The sequence below is a fragment of the Arvicanthis niloticus genome, chromosome 5 (genome assembly GCF_011762505.2).
Source record: "Arvicanthis niloticus isolate mArvNil1 chromosome 5, mArvNil1.pat.X, whole genome shotgun sequence".
In the NCBI taxonomy this organism is placed as follows: domain Eukaryota; kingdom Metazoa; phylum Chordata; class Mammalia; order Rodentia; family Muridae; genus Arvicanthis; species Arvicanthis niloticus.
Genome location: NC_047662.1, coordinates 34,284,217 through 34,304,460, shown reverse-complemented (window position 1 = coordinate 34,304,460; position 20,244 = coordinate 34,284,217). Strand labels below are relative to the sequence as shown.

Genomic DNA, 20,244 nt, shown 5'->3' with positions numbered 1-20,244 from the left:
CAGCAGCTCATATATAGAATAGATACTGGGGTGAGCCAACCCAAAGCTCTGGATCTGGACCTGAGCAGTGGCTGAGTTAGTCAGCCCATCAGCTCTCCCACATCCACACTATGAGGATGAGCTCCCCAGCACTGCCCTGGCTAGCTCACCCAATACCACAGCCAGCCGGGGCATGGACAGCTCTCCTGCTCTCATGCCCTGAAGGCTAGCTCACTCACACCTTCGCCACCAAGGTCAGCTCTACTGTGCTGCTCAGGTGAGATACAGGGCCCACAGGTGAAGATTTCTTAAACCAGACATACAAAAAAGCACTTGCCACCAGGAGAAAAGTCACAAAACAGAATGTATTAACGAGTGGTACTCAAAAGGTTGATATTCACTTTAAAGATCTCCTAAAGATCAGTAAGAAAGCCAACTCTATAATAGAATAATAGGGACCAGGTAAAATTTTCATGATACAGACTACATAACGACACACACACACACACACACACACACCAGTCAGCATTTGAGAACTGTAGAATACTCTTGATCCTCTCTCCTCAACCTTTGTCCTCTCTTCTCTATGTTTCACTTCCACAGACGCACAGCTCCCAGAGGACTCCAGTGAGATATACCCGTCCTGAGAAGGCAGCTAGAACCATAAATGCCATGAGCATTCTACTAACTCAAGCTCAACTTCTCAAGAAGTCACTGAGGGAAGTATGTCTGCCTACATCTCCAATAGGTGAAAAACTAAGACATAAAGGAAATAGGTAGCAAGCACCTTAGTGGGTAAAGCATTTGCTGTGTGTGCCTGATAACCCAAGGTCAGTCCCCAGAATGCATAGCGGGAAGACAGAACCAAATCCCAAATGTTGTTCTAGGTCCTCCATGTATGTGCAATGTCCAGATCCAAACTCATATAACACATATTGCACTGGTGTGCACGTGTGCATATGCGCACACATGTGTGTACACACACACACAGAGAGAGAGAGAGAGAGAGAGAGAGAGAGAGAGAGAGAAAGCAAGAGAGAGAATAAATAAAATTAATTTTTTTAATTTAAAAAAGTACATTTTGTCCCAGATTGTATACTTTAATAGAATTGGGAGATGAATTGACATGGTCCAGCCTCAGAGCCTGGCTCTCAGTCACTGCCTTCTCTACTCGGGCACACAGGCTCTCAAGTGGGAGCTGAGGAATGCAAAGTCTTCACACTGCATGTCTAGTTGAGCTCATAGAGATTGCTGAGGTTTCTCCTGGGGCATTGTGGAGCCATGGCCTATGTGGAGCCATGGCCTATGCAGAAGCAGAAGCAGAAATAAGCACAAGACTGGACCAAACCTTCCTGAGTGAGAGGGGGAATGGTAGGTCTAAAGCACGTCTCGTCAAAGGTGTCCTCCATCTAGTTTCTACCTGAATATGCCAGGCCATGGAGCTGGATTGAAAAGACAGGGAAAGGTCAATGGAAATTGAGTTGAGAAATTATGACCAGTCTGGTGACATACTGGAATTCTCAGTAATTATTTGAGGACAGAAGAAGGAAGGAAAGAGGGCTGACTGACATTGTGTCCAGCTGGGAAAGAAGAGCAGGCAGTGAGGGAAATGGCTACAGGGGTGTTAGGATGTACACAGAAAAAAAAAAAAAAACTGATGTAATGTCCTGGTTACGTCAGAGCACCAGTCTCACAGACACCTGGATCTTGCCAACAGCCTAAAGATAAAGAAGCCACCTCATACCTAGTGGGTCCACAGGACTGTTACTGCAGGCTCTTAATGGGAAGAATCTGGTCAGGAAGCCCCATAGGCAGCTGAGTCCAGAGAGCTGGGATTCCAGGAAGCTTCTTTACCAGAACAGCCCCAAGGTTTCTGAGAGTTTGGAAACTGAGCTTCCTCCACAGAGCAAGCCAGCACTGCCCAAAGGCATCGTCCAAAGGATCCTGGGATGCAGACAAAGGGAGACTCAGCCATCTCAGCCTCCCCAGCAGCACAACTGCTAAGGTTCCACAATCCTGACTCTGCCTGCTCCCGCCACCACCTGCCCCATGCCAAGATGGAGGTTCTCTAAATTTGATCAACAAGAACACTAAAAAAGAGGTCTCTAGTGACAGGGAATAAGAAACCAAGCCACAGGGAGAGAGGCAGTGACCTATTTCCTTTTCCAGCCTGCTTGAGGGATGAGAGCAGCTGGAAGCAGAGGAGACGAGACCTGAACACTGGTAGACACCCTGATGACTTAAGTCTTAACTCTGATCCCTCTTTTAGTGCCTAAACCCCTGAGCCCTAAGCATGTCAATTTGACCATATTTCAGTCAAACTTTTAAGCAAATCAAAGTCCTCCACTCTCCACCTATAAAATACCTATACAAGTTACTCAGTCTTTCCTGTGATAATTAAGAGTCTGCCAACCTTATGCCAAGTCTTGAATCAGGTTCTGGCAAGAAACATCTAGAAGTTATCAGTGCTACCCCCATGATGTGATTCCCCCCGGGGCTCACATCTTACAGGTGTAGAGACAGAATCTGGATCCAGATCTAGAAAGTTCTGTTGCATGTTCTCACTGTTATTCTGACCCAGTTGTTCCCTCTTTGAAATGTTGGTGGTAACCTCTTCCTGAGGTGGCTGGGAGAATTAAAGGTGACAGAGCAGGGCCCTCTGGCACACGCGCTGGTCAACATTTTCTATAGCTCTGGATGACCGACCATCCCAGACCTGTCTACTCTGTTTTCCAGCTATTTAGAAGGACATTGAACTGTGAGGTTCCTTCCAGTCAGACCACCAGAGTAACTGATAACAGTTTAGAATTTATATAAAATAATATTTCAATAAACTGTACTAAAAATAAAGGCCATATGGCCAGAAATGTGACTCAAAGACAAAGCCCTTGGCTACTATGCTTGAACCCTAACCGTGAATCCCTAGAACTAACAACAAACAAAAATAAATAATGCAAAAAAAGACCTCAAACACCCCAGCATTCAGGAGGCAGAGAGGCAGGAGTATCTCTATTAGTTCAAAGTCAGCCTGGTCTATAAAGTGAGTTCCAGGTCAGTCAAGAATACATAGTGAGACCCTGCCACCCCTCCCCAAAGAAAGAGTTAATTAATTAGCTAATTAATTAAAAAATTCAGTGACACTAAACAGTGAAAACTCTTTCTATACCAATTATTTGAATGCATTTTACTCAGTTTGTGTCTGTGAGCTAACAGATGGTTAGTGCCAATGACCGGCTTTGCCATCCATGTGGTGGGTAAACTGAGGCAGGCATCTATTGGGGGTGAGTGCTTAGAGCTGCTGACAGGGATGGATCCAGATACCTACAGGGGCTGCTGCCAATGACAACCAGTGGTTAGAGAAGTTACTCAGCAGACTGTCTTTGGGGGATACCTATTCAAACCACCACAAATAGACCTTATCATCCTATTTGAAATCACTTGAAAGGCCACCCCCTTTCCTCTTTAAGCTATTCATAGGCAGAAATTACTAACCATCCCTTTCTCAAGTCTTTACAGAGGCTGTCTATCTGCCCAGGAACAAGTATTCACTTCTGAGGATCTCAGCTTGTATGCCCTCAGCATGTTGAGTTCTGGATTTCAGTCCCAAGGCTGAGTCTCATATGAACCAACAAAGGACACAGAGTTCTACTAAGCTGACAGAAACACAATTTCAATGACATTAATGACAGAAATATCAACCAGAATATATATCATAATAATGGTGATGACAGCAAAAAACTCTCATAGCACATTTCCTCCTGGGTGCCTGGTGTTCTGTTAAGTGTCCACCTGTAATAACTCATTTAATATCTGAAACATAGCTATGGGATACAATGTAGGTAAACTGACATAGTAATTATCAAGCTAGTCCTTAGCATGTGCCAATGTCGTGATTAATAACTACCTCTTTCTGTAAAGTGTGAAGATTTAAAAAGAATAAATTAGGCTATTGTCTGTATTGCTGAGCCCAGTCATAACTCCGTCCCAGACATCTTAGCTACTTTGTTTATGACCCATCAGGTGATGTCAAGGAAAAGAAACTGACCAATATCCACAGAGAATGTCATCCTGCCCACTTACTTGGCCAACTCTTTTCTTTTTCCTATTTAGACCCTTTTGTAATCATTCACATAAGACATATTTTTTTATATTTTCCAGTGCAAGTACAGTTATCTATTCTCACAAATTATGTAAAAGAGTCCCAGCCAACCCCTGGCCACAGTGCATTATTCAATACAGATGGGTATGTGTAAGCCACTTATTCTTCTAAACCAAAGGAACAAACAAATGCCCTGATCTATGTCCTGTGTCCTGGAAACTTTCTCTTCACCATTTTCCTGAGGCATGTTCCAGAAAGAGACATGGTGTTCTAGCTAGCTATCAACTTTTAAGTAGGGCAGGTACGTAACATAGAACCATCTGTAACCAGTATGCAATTTATTCCTACTTCAATCAAAGAGAACTCACCAGGGAGACCATAATTCAGACTATAGAGGGGAAAGTAGCGGCAGGCCACTTAGGCCCCTTCCTCATGCAATCTGCTCTTGATTTCAGAGACTCCCAGGGCTCATCCTGAATGCACACTGACATTTGATGGTATCTGTCTGCTGTACATGCCAGCTTTGTGGCCTGAAAAGCCAAATCCCACTGAGTAGTTCATGATATGCATTCCGATTATATAATAACTCTGTGAGTTATAAAATTCACGTGTCAGAAGACTTTAAATTGTTTCTTAAAGGTTTATTTTTTTAATGATGTGTATGGGGGAATAGTATGTGCATTTTTTGATTGCTGGTACTCATAGAGTCCAGAAAGGGTTATCAAACCTCTTGGAGCTGGAGTTATAAGCAGTTAAGAGCCCCCAACATGGGTGCTTCAAATTGAACTCGGCAAGTGATACATACTCTTAATGGTTAACCATCCCTCCAGTCCTGACTTTATACTGTTAAAATGTCAATATATCCTAAACCGACTAATCAGCAGATTCAATGCACTTCTGTCCGAATCCTAGCTGCTGTTTTCTTAAAAAAATAGTCAAGGAACTCAGAATGAGTCTAACAACCTTGAAAGATAAGAATAAAGTTAGAGGACTTTTGTTTCCAAGTTTCAAAACTTACTACTAGACTGCAGCAGTGTGGCCTGGCATAAGGACTGACATACAATTGCTAGATTAGAACTGACAGTCCAGACTTAGCCTTAAATTTTGTTTTCAGAGCCTAGAAAGATGGCTCGGTGGTTAAAAGCACCAGCTGCTCTTCCAGAGGACCCAGGTTCAATTCCCAGCACCAACATGATAGCTCACAATTATTTGTAACTCCAGTTCCAGGGGATCTGGCACCCTCACACACAGACATACATGCAAGCAAAGCACTAAAGCACATAAAATAAAAATAAATAAATCTTTAAATTTTTTTCTTTGACAATTAATTCTCAACAGGGACACAAAGATTGTTCAATGAAGAAAAATTGTGTTTTTCAAAAATAGCGCTGTGACAAATGAATGCCCACCTGCAAAAGAATAAAAGTGGGCCCTGCCACGTACCATACAGGGAATTACTTCCAAATGAATCAAAGGCCTAAATGACACTTTTAAGACAAAACATAGGAATACATTTTTGTGCTCTTGGATCAGGCAATTGTGTCTTAAATCTACTCCAAAAGTAACAAGAGAAAATAATTAATTGAATTTTTATCAAAATACTTTTTTTTTTTTTTTTTTTTTTTTTGGTTTTTTGAGACAGGGTTTCTCTGTATAGCCCTGGCTGTCCTAGAACTCACTCTGTAGACCAAGCTGGCCTCGAACTCAGAAATCCGCCTAACTCTGCCTCCCAAGTGCTGGGATTAAAGGTGTGCGCCACCACCACCCGGCCAATAGAGACATTTATAATACAAAGAATACCATCAAGAAAATTCAATCAGGTATGGTGTCACAAGCCTGTGATTCCAGCACCTGGGAGATAGAGGCAGGAATATCAAGAGTTCTGTTCCAGCTTCAGCTATAAAGCCACTCCAGACCTGGTAATTTGATCATGCTCCAGGGGCTGGCCTCATACCCATAAGTACATTAACAGCTGTTGCTGTGGAGTCAGTGGGTTATTAAATACAATTTTTTAAAAATCGGAAACAAAGTTGGGGACTTAGGGAAGTGAGAAGAGCTAAGAGGAAAAGTCAGGGTGAATATGATCTAAATATGAACAAAATACATTGTATGAAATCATCAAAAACTTAATAAAAATAAAATATCAGAAAAAAGAAAAGGTGATAATACAAATACATGTAAAATATTTTCACATTAAATATTTAGACTTGTATCTATAAGATATATTTCAAAGTCTTGAAGCTCAGGGCTGAAGAGATGGCAAGTGGTTACACTTGCTGCTCTCCCACAGGTGGTGAGTGGTTACACTTGCTGCTCTCCCACAGGACCCAGGTTTAGCTCAGTACCTACATGAATGCTTACAAACATCTAAAACTGCAATTCCAAGGGATCAGACCCTCTTCTGGCCTCCAATGGCACTATACATACATGGTGCATACATGCAGGCAAAACATGTGTACACAAAATATAAAATCAATATTAAAAATAAAACCTTACTGCTCAATAATTTAGAGAGCTAACTTAAGGTAAGATGGATAAATGACCTGAATAAACATTTCTCTAAAGGGCATGCCTGACTGAGAAAAAAAAAGAAAGAAAGAAAGAGAGAGAGAGAGAGAGAGAGAGAGAGAGAGAGAACAACAATGCCATAGAAGAGGGAAGGATTTTAGGACACAAAGGGATCAAGGATACCACAAGAACATGGCCCACAAAAATCAACTAAGCTGGGCTCACAGGGGCTCACAGAGACTAAAGCAACAATCGCAGAGCATGTATGGGTCTGACCTAGGTCCTCTGCATATATTATGATTGTGTAACTTCTGTGGGACTCCTAAGAATGGGAACAAGAGCTGTCTCTGACTCTTTTGCCTGCTTTTGGAACATTTTCTTCTTACTGGGTTGCCACATCCAGCCTTGGTATGAGGATTTGTGCCTAGTCTTTTTGTAACTTGTTATGCCATGTTTGGTAGGCATCCCTGGGGAGGCCTGCTCTTTTCTGAAGAGAAACGGAGGAAGAGTGAATCTGGAGGAGAGGGGAGGTGGGGGTGAGGAGACTGAGAGGAGATAGAGGAGGAGACTCTGTGGTCAGAATATAATATATGAGAAAAAATAAATGAATAAATTTCTTTTTAAAAATAAATTAAGAATAAATAATTTTGCCAGGCAGTGGTGGCGCACGCCTTTAATCCCAGCACTTGGGAGGCAGAGGCAGGCGGATTTCTGAGTTCAAGGCCAGCCTGGTCTACGGAGTGAGTTCCAGGACAGCCAGGACTACACAGAGAAACCCTGCCTCGAAAAACAAAAACAAACAAACAAAAAAAAAAAACCAAAAAAAAAAAAAACAAAAACAAAAAAAAAAAAGAATAAATAATTTGAGGGTCTCATTGATCAGGCCCTTTGAGAGTACAGAGCCAACCCCGGAATGATGAGTCTCTTAACTCCCACATCTTTCCTTCCTTTTCTAATGTAGTCTACCCTCTTATCTGTGTCTTTGCTTTCTGAAAGTTCAGTTACTCATGCTCAATTATGGTCTGAAGTTTACAATGGAAAATTCTGGAAATAACCAATTGTCTTAGTTACTGCTGTATTGCTTTGAAGAGTTCTATTGCTTTGCATGACCATGGCAATGCTTAGAAAAGGAAACATGTAAACAGGAGCTTGCTTACAGTTTCAGAGGGTGACTTCGTTATCATCATGCTAAGGAGCATGCAGGTAGGCATTGTGATGGAGCAGTAGCTGAGAGCTTTACATCTTGATCTACAAACAGCAGGCAGAGAGAGACAGAGACAGATGGAGACAGAGAAAGAGGGACAGAGACAGAAAGACAGAGACAGGAAAAGTGAAAGAGAAACAGAGACAGAGAGAGACACAGAGAGAGACTGGGGCCTACCATGTGCTTTTTAAACTTCAAAGCCCACTCCCAGTGATGCACCTCCTCCAACAAGGACATACCTGTGGCCTTACCTCCCAATCCTTCTCAATGAACTTGGGACTAAGCCTGCAAATAAATGAGTCCATGGGGACCATTCTCATTCAAACTACCATGCCAATTTATAAATCTTCAATTATGTATTGCTCTAAGTCCTGTGATAAGATCTTGTGTTCTGTCCTTCTTGGGATTTGGATAATTACAATGTATCAATTCCTTTGGTCATGCAAAGCAATATATCTATTTCTTTGTCCAATGTATCCATTCCTTTGTCCACTGAATATGCTACTCAACTACTAGTCACTTGCTTGCCATCATGGTTATCCAACTGTGTTTAAATCACCCTTTCTTTTTAATAGTATCCCAAAGTATAAGGCTAGTAGTAATGATACAATTGTATCATAGTATATTGTTATAATTGTTCTGTTTTATTATTGTCATTGCTAAGTTTCTTTTTTAAGATTTATTTATTTTATGTATGAGTTCTCTATCTGGATGGATGGATAGATAGATAGATAGATAGATAGATAGATAGATAGGGCATCAGATCACATTCTAGATGGTTGTGAGCCATCACATTATGTAATTGCTAGGATTGAACTCATGGCCTCTGGAAGAGCAACCAGAGCTCTTAACCAGTGAGCCATCTCTTCTGCCCCATCTTGTTAGTTTCTTACTGTGCCTAATTCATAAATTAGACTTCATCAAAAAATACATTTTAGATATAATGTGGTACTATCTGCTTTTTAGACATCTAACAAGGATCCTGGGATGTATACTCCATGTGTGGGGGAAATGGAGAGGAAGGTGATACTGTTTTTATTCTCATTTCTTCTTTTTAATAAAGAATTTAAAAAATGTTATCATCCAAAAAGAAAAAAAAGGGGGCGGGGAAGAAAGAAAACCCAAGTTCAAAAGGTATCAATTCTGTATCCCAAGACACACAAGTCTTCCAGAACAAATCAAGACTCAACCTAGTTCTATCAATTCTGTTGTTACTACCCTTCCCCCATACCACCTGATGCCAGAATCCCTGGGCCCTACCTTCCTCCACTCTTTTCCTCCCCACCAGCCCCCACACTGCTGGTTGGGTGCAGACTTTCTGTTCATTTGGCTTGCCAGTAAGTCTGTGAACAAAAGCTAGTCTTGGCAAAACAGTTACCTGGCTCTATTCCTTATGAGAAGGAAATACATTGCCAGAGAAGTGCAGTGTCTAAAGGAACCCCTGGAGGTCCTAAGGAAGCAGCACAAAAATGCTCTCCACTGGAAATGGGCTAGGCTAGAGACTTCTGCCTACCTGGGAGCCTTCAAGGAGAGAAGCAAAGAGGCATGATTATTATACAGGAGTTCCTAGCCAGATGCCTATCCCAAACAGACATTGAAATAAAGTGTCGTGGTGCACCACCCATGGGAAAGCAGGCATTCTGTACTGTGGGCTGTCAGGAGCTCTGGCTTGTGCTGGAAGTTCAGAGACTGGGTGTCCTACCCAGACGCCCTCATGCCTTCCCACAGTGATCACAGCAAGTTCACAATGGCCCACCTGCTCCCATTCCCCTCTTGCTCCTTAGTAACAGGAGCACCAGGCTTTTCTAGGAGAAGAGACTGTCAGGGGAAGGTAGATTGAAGATGAGGGGAAGATGAAGTCAGTTATCATTGTCATCTCAGCTGACAGGTCAAGCCTTGGTGCAGAGTCACCCTTCTTGGCTGAGTCATTAGGGCCAGAGACGGATTGGTGGGATAAGAGCCAAATACTGCCAGAGAAGCGCCGCTTCTTCATAAAGAGAAGAGGAGCTCCTTGGAGTTCAGCATGAGTTTCAGGACCATGGCCAAGAGGAGTGGTAAGTGGAGTCCTCCTCCTCCAGTTCTGGAAGAGACTGAGCAAGGAAGAGTTAGATACTGAAATAGGCACAGCTGTTGGATTGGAAAGGGACACCGGTCAATGGTTTGGGCGTAGGTCTGAGGATATCTCAGCTGAGGATCATATAAGAGTAAAGAGAATTAGAACTGAGACAGGAATTCAGCTTTACCTGGGGATGGCTCAGGATGTTGAAAATGAGTTCAATGGAGATGGATATGGAGGAGGAGTCTGGGGTTGGATCCCTTCAAAGGCAAGAGCAGAGGAGCCAAGAAACAAATGCTGATTGATAGCTCACGGAAACGGTAGGGGCTGGAGAGTGGATGCGAAGATTGAGGCAGAGCAGGGGGAAGGGGACACTGAGACTTAGCAATCCCCTCCCTTGGGCTTGGCAATGTCTCTCCTCTTTTCTAATGAGTTGTCCCAGCGGAAAGCTGTCTTGGCACAGGAAAGTACTGATGTGCCTGCTCAGCCAGTGGTCTCTAAAAGTCCTATTCCTTAGAGGAGTTTCAGTGGTCTCTATGTTACAAAGACCAGACTAAGGGGTTCTCACCAGCCGAAAGCTTAGCTTCTGGATGGAGTACAGGGTGTACAATCCTTACCTGGTCCACTTAAGAGCAGGTGACACCGAGGGAACCAAATAGCCCTTCCTGTGAGACAAGACCAGCTGTGAATGAGAAAATCAAGCCACTCGAGATTTGCTATATGGTAGTAGTCACTAACTGTCTGAGCGATGAGTTCTAATCTTGATAACACACACTACACTTAGGAAGCTTTGAAAAGCCATAGATGAAAATGGAAGAGCGAAACCTTAAGGACTGCCTGCTTCCCACAGGTCATTCCTCACTTCTGCTAGAAGGGAACCTTCCTCCTGCACGCACTCACCTTTTCACCAGTAGACACGCCCTCCCTCTCCCTCAACATCGCTCCTGAACTCTCTTCCCCACAGGGCTTCACTTTCCAGCCGCACTCACAAAACCCACATTCACAAGCACCCACATTCTCCCTCAGACTCGAGCAGAGGAACACATCCCGTATTCCTCACACTAAATCCAGCCTGATGCCCGCCCCAGCTCTCAGTCCACCTCACCTTCCCCGTACAGACACAGACACAAACACACCCGGGCATCCACATGGTTCCACAAACGCATCCCTCACGTAAAGTCGGATGAAGTAACCGAAAACTTTGGCCACACTCCCACCCATGAACTGACAGGTCTACACAGCCCCAGTCCTTCACATGGTCACAGGGGAGCACACTCTCCATCAGGAATAGACATATGCATCAACCTCCCACACCCACGAGCTTCCAGGATGCAAGCCATATTCATAAATCATACATTAATCACATAAATGACACTGCAGTTCACAGTATACCCATACACTGTACAACACAATCACCTTCATACACACGTGATACCAAATATTCATATCTACAACCACACACTTGCCAGATGAGGCCCTCATCTGACTGTCCTGCACTGGCTCCCACATCTTAGGTAAACAGGCACCAGAGCCTTGGCTCCAGGAAGGCCACCTCTTTGCTTTCTCTGCCCCCAGGCATCCTTATTTGGGGGATCCTGCTGTCCCTCTCCAGCTGCTTTGCCTTCTATGAGGACCTTGTCAAGTGTTTCCAGGATCCTGACTATGAGGCCTTCCTTCTCATTGCCCAGAATGGGCTCCATCACTCCCCGCTGTCCAAGCGTGTAGTGGTAGTGGGAGCTGGCATGGCAGGCCTAGTGGCAGCTAAGACCCTACAGGATGCTGGTCATAAGGTAAGAAGATCTTGAGAAGCCTTGATCATCAGCCTCCCACTTGCCTCCTTGGGTGGGAAAAGAGTGCATAGCCTGACAACGCACTGGGCCCTAATCATTGCTTACTACCATTCGTGTTCTTATGGAGACAAAAGAGAAGGCCTATGCTGCCAGGCAAGAGCTCCAAATCACCTAGGACCCTCTGGAGCAAACAGCCTCAGGGAGGTTCCCCTGTATGTTCAGGAACTCCAGGCCAGAGCCTATGGCTATCTGGAGGTGAGAAGTGGGGTGAGGAGAAAGGACAGCCCTCCCTAAGAATGACAGCAGCTCCTCTGATCTCCAGGTAACCATCTTGGAGGCCAGCAACCACACTGGAGGTCGGGTGGTCACACTGAGAAACAAGGAGGAAGGCTGGTACTTTGAACTTGGACCAATGCGAATCCCAGAAAGCCACACGTAAGTCCTGTGCAAGAAAAGGGGCAAAGTGAATATGGGGTGGGGGAAGGTATGAAAAAGGTGAGAAGGACCCTGATGCTCTCCTTCAGCACCCAATACTCTTATGATTGCTCCCCTACCTTCCAACTCCTGGTAAGGTTGTCACCACACTCAATTCCACCCTCAGCCCTTCTCATCTTTCTCTGAGCAACTCAGGGGCCATGACTTGCTTGGCAACAGTGTAAAGAAAGGGGCAAGTAGATTAGGCAGCCTTGAGTCATGAAACTGAGGGTCACCCAAAAAATAACAGATTCCAAACTGATGGCCATCGCTGCCAACTCAGCAAACTACAATGTAAGTATGGGTGGTCTCACATTTGTCAGCTACATCAAAACAAGCTGAGAAATTATAACACATTCTATTAGCAATATCTGTCTTTTGTTCAGCACTTTGTTCTAGACTGTATCTCCACAGATTTTTTTTTGCATTTAATACAAATTGAACCCACACTTACCCTCCAAACCATCAAAAACACCTACACCAGCCCAAAGTGGGAGTCACTAAATAACAGCCTCAAAGTTACTTAAAGGTGCACAATGGAATCTCAGATCTGTCTGAAACAAAGGACAGTTGTCTATACTTGAGAGTCCTACTGGCTGGGTTCCATAAAGGGCCTTAATTCATTGAATGCCCTGCCCTCTACAGCCTTGGGAGTGGGGGAGGGGTGGCTAATGCTCACATTTAATGAGCTTACAAGTGAACAAGCCATCAATTTGAGTTCCTCAGCACAGGGTTACGCTGGTTTTTACCAGAAGTAGTTTCTAACATGGAATTAGAAGGAACAAGGATGTTCCTTCTGTCTCTGCTCCAGGCTAACCCGCACCTATGCCCAGAAGCTTGGCCTGAAGCTTAGTAAGTTCATCCAGTATGATGGCAACACCTGGTACCTACTCAATGGACAACGTCATCGTGCATCGGAAGTCATGGCTAACCCAGAGATCTTGGGCTACCCCCTGAGGCCCACAGAGAAGAACAAAACCGCCACAGACCTGTTCTACCAAGCCATCACTAAGGTACCTGCTGAGATCAAGAAGAAAAGGGTGGTGCCTAAGGTTACACAGCAAATCAGTAGACGGCTTCAAATCACCTGACTCCCCATCCAATACTCTTATGATTGCTCCCCTACCTTCTAACTCCTGGTAAGGTTGTCACCACACTCAGCTCCACCCTCAGCCCTTCTCTTCTGTCTCTGAGCAACTCAGGGGCCATGACTTGCTTGGCAACAGTGTGAAAGGGGCAAGTAGATTAGGCAGCCCTTGGTAGTGAATGAGTTATCCTAGATGACAGTGAAGATCTTTATCTTAAAGTAAGCTCCTGTGTGTGTGTATGTGTGTATGTGTGTGTGTGTGCTTCTGTGTGACCATGAGTATGTCTGTGTGTGTCTATGTGTGTGTGTGTGTATGTATGTGTGTGTATGTGCTTCTGTGTGTCCATGAGTATGTCTGTGTGTGTCTGTGTGTGTGTGTATGTATGTGTGTGTACATGTTTAGGTGAATATGGATGCACATATACATTTTTGTAGAAGTCAGTGGTCAATATCAAGTGTCTTTCTTGATTGCTTTCTACCTTGTTTTATTCTATTTCTGGCAGTTTCTCACTGAACTTGAAGCTTGCTAATTCTGCTAGACTGCTGTCCAGCAACCCCAGGGATCCTACTGTTTCTATCTTCCCAGTGCTGACATTATAGTCATGTGACACTACATCCTGCTTTGTTTGTTTGCTTGCTTTTTGGTTGTTTTTGAGACAAGGTTTCTCTGTGTAACCTGGGCTGTCCTGGATCTCTCTTTGTAGACCAAGTTGGTCTCGAACTCACAGAAATCTACCTGCCTCTGCTTCCTGAGTACTGGGATTAAACACCACCTGGCTCACACCCTTTTTAGTAGGTGAATTGGTGTTTTACCTGCATGTGTGTCTGTGGAATGGTGTCAGATCCCCTGGAACTAGAGTTACAGACAGCTATGGGCTGCCGTGTGAGTGCTGGGAATTGAACCCAGGTCCTCTGGGAAACAGCCAGTGCTCTTAAACACAGAGCTATCTCTCCAGCCCCAATACTCGCTACTTTTATATGGATGTTGGGTATAGCACTCAAGTCCTCAGGCTCCTGCCACAAGTATATTATCAATGGAATATTCACCTTAGATTTTTGTCTCGAACAGGTCTGCTGTTTCAAGTCAGGTGTGATACTATTCTATTTTAATCCCAGTATTTGGGAGATAGAGGCAAAGGGCTCTAGACTGAAAAGTAGTCTCAGCTATAAAGTGAGCTTGAAGCCAACCTAGGCTATGTGAGACTCTGCCTCCACAAAAGCATCCGTATATAGCATCTTCAAATGAAGGGGACATACTCAGGGAAGAAGGCACGCCCAGGAGCTCTAGAAACTGCCCTTCCCTGGCCTTTCCTAGCCTCTCCAGGGGCCATCCAAAGATCTTGACTCTAATCTGAAGGCATGTGAGGCATCTGTTGCACTATGACCTTGTCTACAACAGCCTACATGCCCTGGCTACCTGGAAGCCCAGATTAATAATACCTCTTCCCCTTCTGCAGATCAAACCACGTACAAAGACATTCAACTGCAGCCAGCTGCTGTCCCTTTATGACTCTTACTCCACCAAGGTAAGTGATAGAGGTCCCAGGATACAGGTGAAGTGATGAGCTCGGTGCTCAGCCAAGGCCCTGGGGCAGTGTCCTGCCTACAGGATACCCCCGTTCCTACTGTCAAAGCCATTTGCTTCCCTCAAGCCCAGATCTACTATTGCTGGGCCTAGGCCCCTGATAGAGCCTCTCTATGTAGCAGACCCTCTAACCCATACTTGCATCTATGGTGCCTCCTCCCGTAGGCTTACCTGATGAAGGAAGGGATGCTGAGCAAAGGGGCCATCAAGATGATCGGGGATATAATGAATGAGAGCGCTGGCTACTATAAGTCCCTCCTGGAGTCCCTGAGGACTGCTAGCATTTTCTCCAAAGATAACCAGTAAGACTGACCTGGGGCCAGGAAGAATCCAGTCCCCAGGACTGGTTTATTGGGTATTTACTATGAGCGAGGAGGGGGGAGCACGCAAGTAACAATCTCTGCCTGACACGGGGTTTTGTATTCATGACAGTGGCGTTTATAAACTGTCCCACACAAGAGGGCAGGAGATAAGTTCTTCCCTTTTCAGACCGGAAGTATGCCCAGGACCATGGGACACACAGATCTGGTAGTGTCTCCTGCTCATCTTTGCCTCTCCACCCCTGCAGATTTTCAGAGATCACTGGTGGCTTTGACCAACTCCCCAATGGCCTCAGTGCCAGTCTGAAACCTGGCACCATCCGTCTGGGGTCCAAAGTAGAAAGAGTAGTGAGAGCCGGGCCCACGGTCGAGGTTTTGTACCGCACAGATGGGCCCACCTCGGCACTGCACAAACTCACTGCGGATTATGCCATCATCTCTGCCTCAGCCAAGGCCACACGCCTCATCACCTTCCAGCCACCTCTCTCCGGAGACAAAACATATGCCCTGCGCTCCCTTCACTACACTGGTGCCTCCAAGGTGGCTTTGGTGTGCAACAAACGCTTCTGGGAACAGGATGGCATCCGGGGCGGCTACTCCATCACTGACCGACCCTCCCGCTTCATTCACTATCCCAGCCACAGCCTGCCAGATGGCAAGGGAGTCCTGCTGGCCTCTTTCACTGTGGATGACGATTCTTCTTTCTTTACCGCCCTGAAGCCCAACCAGGTGGTGGATATTGTCCTGGATGACCTTGCGGCAGTACACCGCATACCCAAGGAGGAACTAAAGCGCATGTGCCCGAAGTCAGAAATCAAGCACTGGTCTCTAGACCCCTTCACTTTTGGTGCCTTTGCTGAGTTCACACCCTACCAATTTGTGGACTATTCGAAGCAGCTCTTCCAGCCAGAGGGTCGCATCTACTTTGCTGGGGAGCATACCGGCCTGCCGCATTGCTGGATAGACACAGCCATCAAGACTGGCATCCGGGCTTCCAGAAACATTCAGGCTGCAGTGGACAAGGAGGCCACTCGGGGACAGATAGCTCTTCAGAGGCCCTTTGCCAACAATCAGGATTTCCCCCACTCCCACCAAGAACAATCTGTGGGACAGTCTAAGAGAGTAGGCTAGCAGATGCAAGGAGGCAGCAACCCAGGTCACCACTGGTCCCTTGGCCTGCAAGCAGGAGCCCAGCTGAGAAAGTGACAAGAGACATCACTCCCATCCTGTCTCACTCCCTGCCTAATTCTCTACGAGAAACAGCAGAGCCAAGGGTGTAGAAAGGCAGGGGGTAGCTGTCAAGGCTGGAGAATTCTAGAATCAGCCTTTAGCTTGAAGGAACTTGTCTCCTGCTACAAAACAATAACAAGCAAAAAAGAAAAAAGAAAAAAGAAAAGTGTCAACACCTGATTTTGTGTTACAACTAGAAATCTCTAAAAGCACAAACAAACCCCAAGGTACTGTCACATTGAATGACATACTGACACACACGCTCACACCCACAATACATACAAACTCCGCTGCTGTGTGCCTAACCGATAGCCTCTCATCTTGGCCCAACATAGGTAGAAAAGGAGAGCTTCCTACCTGCTCCCCATGCCCACCCCCACTATGCATGAATGGCATCTGAGCCACCCTGACTAACTCTCTCCCCCCTCACCAGCCAGACCCCCTACCTCCAGCTGTCATAATCTACACAGGCCCTGGAAGGACACCCTGTTCATTTTATAACTCCTCCTTTGTCCCCTCACTAAAACCCAACTGCCTTGACAGAACCAACTTAAGTTATTCCTCCTAAAATCTTCCCTTAACCCCTCTCCAACTTCAAGGCGCTCTCCTCTGAGCCACAACCCCCCACCCCCTCACCCCACCTAGAATACTAAATGGACCTTAATGAGATCATGTTGTCAACCAAACCAGGAGACCACCCCCTCAAAGGGCTGAGATCACATATTTTATGCTTTGTGTGTGTGAGTGTGCATGTATGAGTGTATGTATGTGTGTGAGTGTATATGTGTGTGTGATTGTGTGTATATATATGTGATTTTGTATATGTGTATGAGTATGTGATTGTGTGTGTGTATGTGTGTGAGTGTATATATGTGTATGAGAGAGTGTATGCGTGTGTGAGTATATGTGTGTGAGTGTGTGTGTGTGTGTGTATGAGTGTGTACAAACTTGTGCTATTTCCTTCAGCCTGCCAATACTTACTAACTATGCCACATGCCTGGCACCATATGGCGCCTGGCTAAGAAGCAGAAACACAGAGAGTATACAACAGTGAAAAGCAACCCTCCTCCACCTGCCTCCCCATGTGTTCAGGGTTCAGGTCCCAAATCTGACTCAATTCTTATTCCAAGTTTGCAGAACCCAAGATTTATTTCTGAGTACTGAGGGGTCATCTAAGTAAAAAGGAAAGGTAAATGAGTCACAGCCTCCTCGTTTAACAAACTCTGGAGACCCAGGAGGCAAGCATGATGAAGTGCTGGTTGGAGTTTTATGGAAGACTGGCATAAGATATGGGAGGGAGGAAGAGGGAAAGAAAATTCCCATTTTCTACTGCAACATGGCCCATTGTTAAATCTAGACAGCTCATCTCTGATACCCATCTGTCACTGACAGTCAGAACATTTTTAGTTCCAAGTGACAGATTTCAAACTGGGACTTTCAGCAGGGGGTTGTGAGATGGCAAGAAGTCTGAGATGAAGCTGCTTTTATCAGAGTGACTAGGTTCCAGACTGGGGGGGGGGGGGGCAGTGTTAAGGGCCCAGAGTCTAGATTTAAGTGGACCCTGCCCTCTTCCCTGTTATAAATGAACACCTGTGGTATGGCATGCATACAAACACAAAGGAGTGGGCTCTCCTCCCGTGCAAACAATCAGAAGATTGTTGACTGGAAATACACTCAAGCACCATTCCTGGGGTTAAGCTTCTGTATCTGACTACAGGATCTGCTTAGGGGAACTATACACCCTTCCCTTGGAGGTCCCCACAGCGAGCTTAAGTTGGTCCCATTTAGAGATGTTAGGGTTGGAACTGAGGTTATTGTTTGATCAGTTCAAACCCCAACATAATATGTGAGTTGGGGATGTAGGCATAGGCAGCAGTCTCTACCTACATCTGGCTGAGACAGTTAAGAAACTTCTAGCATACTGAACACCAGGGGGCTGGCTTCACCTGCCTCCTTAACTTTTATCCTCAAGGTACTGAGGAAGTTCCTGAACAAATTGGAGATTTAAGGCTTACACTTACCACCTGGTGGAGTGAGGTTGTATCTTGGCTGGTTCAGGCTGATGGGGACATTTAGCCCAATGGGCTGGATAGCCCTAGGAGCAGGGTTTTTTTTTTAATAGTATATTTGCTGCCTGGGTCTGGACCATTCAAATATAACCTGACTCTCCAGGTTCTACCAGTTTCCCAATAATGACTTTCAGCTTCCTGCCAAGCCCTAATCTTTATGGATATGGGACTGTATCGCCTGTGGCCACAGGCAGGTGATGATGGTTTTTTCTCTAGGACTACGAAGCAATCAGTGTGCCCCAAGAAGGACTCCGTTTCACAACCCCACTGAGCACAGTAATAGTCCCCCTGGCTTCTGGCAGCTGAGAGCAGGGATCATTACCCTGGCAGGTATAGGGCTGGATAGATCAGAGTTTTTCTCTTCATCAGTGGACTCACAGCCCCAAGTGTGAATGAACCATCCCCAGATGCCTCTGGTTGTAATATTTTACAGAAATCTACCTGGAAGGTGGGTTGGGTCTTGGTAGGTAGATTGACTATGTGCTCTCAGGTTCTGGTCTTTCTTAATTCCCATACCCAAGGTCTTGGTTTATGGGAGTTTGGGGCCTTTCCTACAGGGATCAAAGAAGACAAAATAGGACAACCGTAATTACGGGATCCCTGTCAGTCTTATCTTTAGGGGGTCAGAGAATGTGTCGTTATCCTCTGTAGCCTCCTTCAGCTAGGTGTGGTGGATCTGTGGGATACCTTACAGAAATATTTAATCTCAATATGGGGCTTGTACCTCACCTTTGGCTATTCAATTCCTTGATAAAAGACACATACAACCTTTAATTTATATAAGCCTTAATCAGCACTAGAGCTGAGCAGATATCTATCCTCTATGCTATTATGTGTATTTCCGTGCCAATAACCCCACAATATGACTTGCCATGTTCCATCTGGACTGCTCTTCACTCCAATGTTCTCATGGCCATGATTTTAAGATTCTTACCCCATGGCCTCTTCTCTCTCCATCTTCCTCTCTCTTCTCATGGTCTCCTCTTACCCCAAGCCCAGGAACTCTAAATCCCACTTATGTCTCTTCTGCCCAGCTATTGGCTGTCGGCATCTTTATTCACCAATCAGGGATAATTTGGGGGGCAAGGTCACATAGCATTACCTGGGTCTATGTCTGGCCTCTGGGAGCAACCAGTACTTAACATAGCAAAAGACCAAACCTCAACAGGAGACTAGCGACCTTCACTGCAGAGTAGATGGTGAGGATCACAGGGCGTAGGCCTCTGCATTGCCTCCAGGCTCTGGTTTGGGATCCTCTTTACTCACCCAAGATCACCAGGCTGGGATCTGTGGGCAAGCATAAACTTGGGCAAAGGTGCAACCCCTTGAACTGCCTGGTAAGTAGTCCTCTGGGTCTGTTGTAGGGCCTGTAAAGACTTGAGGAAGGGATGGTTAGTAATTTCTGCCTATAAATGACTTAGGAAAGGAGGTGGCCTCTCAAATGATTTCAAATAGGATGATAAGTTCTATTTGTGGTGGTTTGAATAGGTATCCCCCAAAGACTCATGTGTTTGAGTACTTGGCCCATAGAGAATAGCTCTATTAGGAGGTATGGCCTTGTTAGAGTAGTTGTGGCCTTGTTGGAGTAGGTGTGTCACTATAGGGGCAGACCTTAAAGTCTTCTATGCTCACACTCTGCCCACTATGGAATACAGACTTCTTATGCTGCCTTCAAATCAAGATGCAGAACTCTCGGCTCCTTTTACAGCACCATGTCTGCATGCAAGCTGCCATGTTTCCTGCCATGATGATAATAGACTAAACTTCAGAACCAGCCCCAATTAGATGTTTTCTTTTATAAGAGTTGCTGTGGTCATGGTATCTCTTTATAGCAATAAAACCC

At 45.2% G+C, this 20,244-nt stretch overlaps 1 protein-coding gene across 1 annotated transcript; it reads left to right on the top strand.

Annotated features, from left to right (window-relative positions):
• Positions 1–9,828: 9,828 nt before the first annotated feature.
• On the top strand, positions 9,829–16,388 carry LOC117709387 (L-amino-acid oxidase-like). The gene is made up of 7 exons (XM_034503725.2): positions 9,829–9,844; positions 11,422–11,636; positions 11,959–12,071; positions 12,922–13,123; positions 14,655–14,723; positions 14,948–15,084; positions 15,351–16,388. The coding sequence occupies exons 1-7, from the start codon at positions 9,829–9,831 to the stop codon at positions 16,231–16,233; spliced, it is 1,635 nt and encodes a 544-aa protein (XP_034359616.2). The 3' UTR covers positions 16,234–16,388.
• The last annotated feature ends 3,856 nt before the right edge of the window (positions 16,389–20,244 follow it).

Coding starts and splice junctions, on each gene's coding strand:
- LOC117709387 (XM_034503725.2), top strand. Junction 12,072..12,921: donor CGAATCCCAGAAAGCCACAC/GTAAGTCCTGTG, acceptor TCTCTGCTCCAG/GCTAACCCGCACCTATGCCC. Junction 13,124..14,654: donor TCTACCAAGCCATCACTAAG/GTACCTGCTGAG, acceptor CCCCTTCTGCAG/ATCAAACCACGTACAAAGAC.